Genomic DNA, 8949 nt, shown 5'->3' with positions numbered 1-8949 from the left:
TAATATTATTTTTTAAAATAATATTAATAAAAGTTTTATTTTTCCTGAGTTCAAGAATGCTGCTATGAACATTCTTCTGTGTATGCATTCATATGTACACGTATTTACAAGTCTAGTGTGCCTATATATCTTTGTTTATGTGGTCATTAATTTGTCTAGAATATGTACTTTGTGTGTGTGTGTGAGTTAAGTTTTATTTGAGGCAAAATAAGGGCTTCGGTCCTGGAGACAGCACCTTAGATAGTTCTGAGAAGCTGCTCCAAAGAGGTAGTGGGGGAAGCTCAATATATATGTTTTTGGTGAAGGAGGAGTTCACCACAATCGAGAACTTACTTTATAAGAGGTTTTCTGCTTGTCATGAGGAGCTGATGTCATCACGAAGGGATTTAGTGCTTTCCTAGATATATGGAGATGCAAGGATTCAGACATGAAATCGGTTCCTGAAAATATCTATCTGCCTAAAGACCTGTCCTACCAGTTTTCCTGGAGCACAGAATGCCTGAGTATCCACCCTGAACTCCCTTCTGGGCACATCCAAGGTCAACAGCTGCAGGAGCACAGGATTCAATCTGCGGAAATTGTGGAGGCAGATGGCAAATGCCCTTGGCAGTGCCAGTCTGTAGTTGATAGGTGTTGGGAGGCACAGTGCTAAATAGCCTTGAAGGAGAAAGTCCATCAGAAAATGGTGAAGGGACAGAAGTACCCAGGCATTGTACTGATTGCTGAAGAACATTTCCTGCCTTTGGCTATGCTCGGCGCCTAGATTTAACAATTAAACATTAAAGACGTTGCTTCAGAAAATGGGTCATGGATAAATACATGGGTCGTTAAGAATGCGCTGTTCCTTGAAGTATCTTTTACTGATTATATCCTAGCCTTGTCCATGTTCTGCTGGCTGTATGCTCTAAGCTGTTTATTCCTGGCTCCTATAAAAAGGCTTGACTGCAGAAATAAACTTGTCAGTCCTTGCAGAGACTGTCCAAGTGTTGTTCTTTCAGGTTTGCCGTTTCCAAGTCCTGGAGACATATCTCCAACAATAGGTTCTCCAAATGGTCATAAATTCAACTGTACTTTGGGAGGCATTTCATGACCATTCCATGCACACTGCTAAGGCTCTTTCCTAGTTCCAGAGAAGATTTTGCTGATAGACCATTCAGTGTGCTATTACTGGACTCAGTCTTATAATTAAAGATCTCTGGACACCTGTCTTCTATGGTCCAGGAAAACATTCCCTCTTATTGCATCTTCCCATAACTAGAGTGACACCATTACAATCATTGATCATATACAGAACTATGTATTGATCAACTGCGGCAAGCTGCCTAGTCATCATTATTTTCATTGGAGGCTCAGTTACATATTTGGTGTAAAGTATGTACTAATAACGGAGAAGGCGATGGCACCCCACTCCAGTACTCTTGCCTGGAAAATCCCATGGACAGAGGAGCCTGGAAGGCTGTAGTCCATGGGGTCTCGAAGAGTCGGACACGACTGAGCGACTTCACTTTCACTTTCATGCATTGGAGAAGGAAATGGCAGCCCACTCCAGTGTTCTTGCCTGGAGAATCCCAGAGACAGCAGAGCCTGGTGGGCTGCCGTCTATGGGGTTGCATAGAGTCGGACACAACTGAAGCGACTTAAATGGAAATTATGGACCAAAGGGAGGTATGTGTTTAATTTCATTAATATTTCCAAACTTGTCTCCAATGTGGCTATCCTAATTTACCTTCACATCAGAAATATGTGAGTCTACATTCTCACCTAAACTTTGCATTTTAGACTGAGAAGTGTAGAATTCTATTTCAAGGCAGTACTAATATACACATATCTGATTACTGGTGAGTTGTTATATGTGACATTTTCCTATTTGCCATATAAGTTTCCCTTCTACAATTGTCCCGATTATTTCATTTGTGAATTTTTCCCATGGGGCAATTTATAGAAATTACTTACACTGGATACTAATTCTTTGATATTTGTATGTGTTTCAAACAAATTTACATAAATAAATATTAGAATTAATCGTTTCAAAAATGTTTGGTAGAAGTTACCTGTAATATACTGGGTCTATTATCTGTAAATGTTTAATAAAAGTCAAATCACATAATGCTTTTAAAATATTTAAATATTTTGCACATACACACAGAGTGAGACACACAGTGACTACTATTACTCTATCCTGTTTTCCTGCTGCCTCTTTAAAAAAATAAATACTGAGAAAACACGAATAAGATTTATCAAATTATATATATGATATAAAATGTGATGTGCCATAAACACCATATGCCAGCAACCTAAAATGAAAAAGGTTTTATTATCGCATTTTACTATCCTGGGGAAATGAACTGGGAAATTAAGTTTACCCTTCAAACGAACAAGCATAAGGCAAATAAATGAAGACTTGTTATTTTAAATTTAAGAATTTCTGTTTTCTAAAGGATAAGAAAAATTAATAGATGATAGAATGTGAGAAAATTTTTCAGGCAAAAACTGATAAGGTATTCAAATCTTAGATAAACAAAGAACATATAAAATCAATCAATAGAAGGATTTATAAATAATATAAATAGGCAATTTACAAGACAATAGAAACCCCCTAGTCTAAGAAGAATAATAGACAATAATCACATTTTTGTAATTAAAGGGGATAAATGAATAAAAATGAGGCAACACTTTATACCTATTTTCCTGGCAGAAAAATATTAGGAAAATAACAAATTTTCACTAGGAAGTGAGGACATGGGAATCCCCATGCATGAATAGTATGACTGTACATCGGGATATCCATTATGGAAAGTGATCTGAAAAACTTTGATTAAGTTAAATATGAGTATGCCTGCAGATCAAAAATTTTTTCTCTAGGAATACATCCTACAAAAATTTCACTCTGGGTTATTTGGAGTGGAGACAAGTGGTAGGCAGTCTGCTATCCATCACTAGGAAAGCACACCGGTAAATTAGGATGCATGGACACCACGGAGCAGTGCTACTCAGTGTGTGATCCATGGACCAGCACCCATCCTTGGACTCTCTGTCTCTAGTCTGTGATGGGGCAACTACTGAAAGTGAGATCGGGTGCTTAAACGATCACAAAATGTTCACAATGCTGAGAACTTTTCGTTGTTTTTTACAAAAGTAAAGGATCACAACAGATTGGAAATTTTATAAAGAAATAAATCCTTTACCAACCATAAATGCTGTGATAGACACTTCCATAAGGAACTCTACAATTTCATTGAGACCATCATAGTAGAGAAGAGCTGCTAAGGAAAGGAAAAGGATAAAAGGAAAAATACAAAGATGAGTGTAAACAAGATCATATAGAATTCTATGGATTTCAAATACAATGATTAGTAATTAAACCAATTAGAATTTCTAATTAAAGTATATGAGCATGCTTGCATGCCCAGTTGCTTCAGTCGCATCTATTTGTGACCCATGGACTGTAGCCCACCAGGCTCCTCTGTCCATGGGATTCTCCAGACAATACTGGAGTTGGTTGCTACGCTCTCCTTCAGGGGAGTTGAACCCATGTCTCCTGTGTCTCCTGCATTGCAGGCAGATTCTTTACGCACTGAGCAAGCTGGGATGCCCAATTAAAGTATAGGGAGCATAAAAGAAAGAATAATTAGAGTATTTCTTTATGTATATCTCATTTGTTCCTGGATTGATGTACTTATGAAATACCCATCACTCTGCACTTTGAGAACACAGATGCTCTTTGATCCACAACATCCCCAAACTAAAAATATCTCAGTCAAATATCAAGGTTCAACCTTTAAATATCTAAGTCAATTATGTCATGGAAATTATTCTCTGACCCTACTGTGAAGTTATATATTGTACTCTTTCCAGTTCTAGAATTTAAGAATCACAATAGTCAGCTTTCTCTGCTCTTTCTTTGCAACTTTTCAGCTGATAATCATTACAAGCCATGGGACAAAACAATGGCACTGAAGTAACTGAATTCATTCTCCTGGGATTCACTGGTCAACACAAGTCTTGGCATGTCCTCTTCATAGTATTTCTAGTGATCTATGTCGTCGCCTTGGTGGGTAACATTGGCATGATACTACTCATCAAGACTGACTCTTCCCTTCACACCCCCATGTACTTTTTCCTCCAAAACTTGGCTTTTGTTGATCTCTGTTATGCCACTGCTATCACTCCCAAGATGTTGCGTAATTTGATGAGCACTGAAAATTCCATCTCATTCTTCGGATGTATGGTGCAGTTGCTAGTCTATGGCACCTTTGCAACAAGTGATTGCTACATCCTGGGGGCTATGGCAGTGGACCGTTATGTGGCCATCTGTAACCCACTTCGCTATGGAACTGTCATGTCCCAGAGAGTCTGCAGTCAACTCTTAACTGCTTCATACTTCATGGGTTTCCTGAATGCTTCTGTCAATGTAGGCTTTACTTTCTCACTGAAGTTTTGCAAATCCAATAAAATTAACCACTTTTTCTGTGATGAACCCCCAATTCTGGCCCTCTCATGCTCCGATATTTACTTCAGCATCATGGTACTAGCAGCCTTTGTGGGGTTTAACTTGACATTCACTATATTGGTCATCATCTTTTCCTACATGTTTATCTTGTCTGCCATCCTGAAGATCTCTTCTGCTGCAGGGAGGAAAAAAGCCTTCTCCACCTGTGCCTCCCACCTGACAGCTGTCACCATTTTCTATGGAACACTCTCTTATATGTATGTGCATCATGGTACCATAGAGTCTCAAGAGCAAGAAAAAATGGCTTCCATTTTTTATGGGATTGTGATTCCCATGTTAAACCCTATCATCTACAGTCTGAGAAACCAAGATGTAAGAGAAGCCCTAAAAGGGATTGGAAAAAAGTGTTCCTAGACTGAACATCAATTACTAACTCAGTATGATTCAACAAGCAAGGAACAATTCTCTCATTTTTCAACAGCAGAAGGTGTTTCAAATATTTGTGAGTTCCAAGTGAAGTGAAAGTCACTTAGTCATGCTGACTCTTTGCAATCCCATAGACTATACAGTCCATAGAATTCTCCAGGTCAGAATACTGGAGTAGGTAGCCATTTCTTTCTCCAGGGATCTTCCCAACCCAGGGATCTAACCGAGGTCTCCCACATTGCAGGTGGTTTCTTTACCATCTGAGCCCACCAGGGAAGCCCCAAAATACTGGGGTAGGTAGCTTGTCCCTTCTCCAGTGGATCTCCCCAACCCAGGAATAGAACCGGGGTCTTCTGCATTGCAGGAGGACTCTTTACCAGCTGAGTTACTGGGGAAGCCCATGAGTTCCAAAGGCATTCTTTAATTATATCAATGGATCTGAAATTTAATGAAAACATCTTGTGATTAAACAATTTTCTAATTCATGTGTTTCTTGAAAGTGTCTGAAAAGATCTTTGATACTCCTTTTGAACCTTTTGATGAGCCCTTTTTTCAAACACCTGCCCTTAAAAAAGAACAAGAAAATAAAGTGTATAAAATTTTTAAATACCCTCTATATGTATAATATAAAAAAATCTCAGGACAAAGATCTTTTTTAGTGTCTGGTACTATTACTCTAGCTGTGAGTCTATAGCTAAGCTATTTTACTTTTATAAAGAATAATTGAAAGTGCCATTTTTTGAGAAAACATGCAGAAAGGTAAGGGGGAAAACCCCTTCAGTGAATCTGCATACATATGCAGACATTATGAAGTAGTATCTGTCCTTTCTGTGTATGTTCTCTAACCAGCTAGGAAGCTGACACAGGAGTCAGGCAAATGCAGATCATATCAGTTCATTTTGGTAAAATTGTATTTTAAATATAACATGAATCTCCAGCAATACCATCTTGCACATATATAACATGCAATGAATAATTTGGTGCTACAGAATGGACTCATTTACCCACAAGTGAGGCCTTGAGGTTGGAGGAGTTGAGGTTGAACGGAAGAAGTTATACCTGAGCTTGAACATGAGGGGGGAAGAAAAGAATTAATTACACACCCATCCTGTTGACAAGCATGTTTAAAAAAAAAAAAAAAAAGACTTGAGATCATTTATTATACTTCTTTCAATCTCACTCGTCAGTTAAACCATAGGATGTTGTAACAATAGGATGAGAGTTCATTGCCTTCTTCAATGTTTCCAGAAGTTCCAAATTGTGGACTGAATTACGAGCATAGAAGCATAGCGATATGGATCCAGTTCTAACACAAACAGTATCAAAAGAAACCAGATAATACCAGCCCATGCAACAGGGTGCATTTTTCTGCACTCTGGGAAAGAAAGCCCAAAATTATGAAACTCTGATATTACTTAAGGTTGCCGGTGACCTGCTCATATTTGCTTTGCAGAGAGAAACCTTATCTTCACCCGAAGTGTAAGCAAATCCTCTTCTGAGAGGAAAGGAGAGATGTTTATATTTACCACCCTGAATCATCTCTGAAGACAGAGGTGCTTCTAAGTTTTAATATTTTGATAAGTCTCCTTATACAAACATTCTTTAATGTAATATCTTTAAATACCTTGCATAGAGAACTTTGTGTAGCTATATTCATGAGAAAAACCTGTATATTAAATAATATCACCTTATTATTTACAAGGTGAAAGATCACAAAATGCATGGATGAAAAAAGCATAATGGTACTGTAATAGTAACTGTTAAACTTACCTCTCCCAGTTCATGAAAGATCAAGTTGAGAAAAAAAAATTTTAATAAAGTTACAGAAAAACTATTTGATATAATTAATGAGAGTAAATACATACAGAAACTCTATATTGTGGAAGCCTACCAATCAAACACACCTAAAATCAAAATTTAGGTTTATTTTGCTTCTTTAGCTCACTCCACAGAAGCTATAGACATCTCAATAAGTGGGAATGGGCTTTTTATAGAATACATGCTTTGCTTAACAAATCCAAGTATGAAATAAGGAAGCAGGTACTCTCTAGATTTAGTTACCAGCAAAAAGAAGATCAGCAACTGGGCATCTCAGTAATTAGTGCTCAAGAGGTGCAAAGAATAAAGTAGGAAAAGCTATAGTGAGAAAGTAGCAGATACTTAGAGATTTCTTAGTCTTTTTACAGTTTCCTTGTAGACTGAGGGAATCCAGTTAGAAACGCTGTTTCTAATTGGTTTTTTGTGGCTATTGATACTGTGATAGACACATCACAGTCTGGTTTATTGGAAGAACTGATTTTCCCCTTTCAAAATAACTTGAAATCAGACAAATATCTTTCTTTGTTCCTTCTTTTTCTTTCTCTCTTTCTTTCTTTCCTTCCTCTTTCCCTCCCTTTCTTCTTTCTTTCCTTTTTTTTTTTAATTCTTTCCTATGTCCTTTTTATATGTCCCAGAAAGAATTACAGAAATACAATGGACTCCAAAAATCAGAAATAGTGTAGAAAATATTCTCTGATCTAAAGAAGTAGATCTAGAATTTAAAAGTGAAGCTTGAAGTTAAAAACACCTAAAATTCTACCACTTAAAACTGAAATTCTCATTTAAACAACACTTTGGTTGGTTAAAAACAAAATTGAAAAATATGTATAAAATAATATTTTACAAACCATGACATTACAAACTATAAGAGGTGTTCAAATAAATTTTTATAACTTTATAAATATTTGAGTTAATAAATAGGAAATAATGATAAATTAAGTAAGTATACATTTCAAGGCATCAGAAAATAATATTAAAGAAAGGAGAAGAGAGTAGCGATTATTTTTAATTGATGTTGAAAACCCCATAAATGACAGAAATAATAAATGAAAGAATTCATTCTCTGAGGAGAAGGAAATGGCAGCCTGCTCCAGTGTTCTTGCCTGGAGAATTCCAGGGATGGGGGAGCCTGATGGGCTGCCATCTATGGGGTCTCTAAGAGTCGGACACGACTGATCAACTTCACTTTCACTTTTCACTGTCATGCATTGGAGAAGGAAATGGCAACCCACTCCAGTGTTCTTGCCTGGAGAATCCCAGGGACAGGGGAGCCTGATGGGCTGCCATTTATGGGGTCAAACAGGGTCAGACATGACTGAAGCGACTTAACAGCAGCAACAGCAGCATTCTCCAAAGCTAAAAATAACAATAAAGTGGATAGCTAATTTGGGGAACAAAGAACATTTAAAATAAGAGAAGAACACTGAAATCAACAATATCCAACTGTATTTGAGAACCTAATGAAATTAGATTTTTTTTTTTTTTTTACTAAAAGAATGTTGATTGCCAAAAGGTAGCAGAGAGGAGATTAAAGAGCATTTAACATACAAGAAAGTCATGATAGTGCAGCCTTCCTCTAAAAAAAAAAGCACCACATCCATTTGGAAAGAGAAAAAAAAAGTCTAGAATGACCCAAAAAAAATCTCTAATGAAGACCAAAGTTGCAGGGCTTTAGATGCCTGTTACAGAGAAGGCAATGGCACCCCATTCCAGTACTCTTGCCTGGGAAATCCCATGGACGGAGAGGCCTGGTAGGCTGCACTCCATGGGGTCGCTAGGAGTCGGACATGACTGAGCGACTTCACTTTCCCTTTTCGCTTTCATGCATTGGAGAAGGAAATGGCAACCCACTCCAGTGTTCTTGCCTGGAGAATCCCAGGGACGGAGGAGCCTGGTGGGCTGCCGTCTATGGGGTTGCACAGAGTCGGACACAACTGAAGCGACTTAGCAGCAGCAGCAGCAGCACTCTGCATATAAGTTAAATAAGCAGGCTGATAATATACAGCCTTTCCATACTCCCTTTCCTATTTGGAACCAGTCTGTGGTTCCATGTTCAGTTCTAACTGTTGCTTCCTGACCTGCATACAGATTTCTCAAGACTCAGGTCAGGTGGTCTGGTATTCCTAATTGTTTCAGAATTTTCCACAGTTTATTGTGATCCACACAGTCAAAGGCTTTGGCATAGTCAATAAAGCAGAAATAGACATTTTTCTGGAACTCTCTTGCTTTTTTGGATGATCTAATGGATGTTGGCA

The 8949-nt window shown here is 37.8% G+C and overlaps 1 protein-coding gene across 1 annotated transcript; it reads left to right on the top strand.

Moving 5' to 3' along the window:
- Positions 1–3934: 3934 nt before the first annotated feature.
- Positions 3935–4864, top strand: LOC113906009 (putative olfactory receptor 5AK3). The gene has a single exon (XM_027564035.1). The coding sequence runs from the start codon at positions 3935–3937 to the stop codon at positions 4862–4864; it is 930 nt and encodes a 309-aa protein (XP_027419836.1).
- Positions 4865–8949: the final 4085 nt, after the last annotated feature.

Source organism: Bos indicus x Bos taurus, chromosome 15 (genome assembly GCF_003369695.1).
Source record: "Bos indicus x Bos taurus breed Angus x Brahman F1 hybrid chromosome 15, Bos_hybrid_MaternalHap_v2.0, whole genome shotgun sequence".
NCBI lineage: Eukaryota > Metazoa > Chordata > Mammalia > Artiodactyla > Bovidae > Bos > Bos indicus x Bos taurus.
Note: the sequence above shows the minus strand (reverse complement) of the source record. Positions and strands in the feature narration are given on the sequence as shown.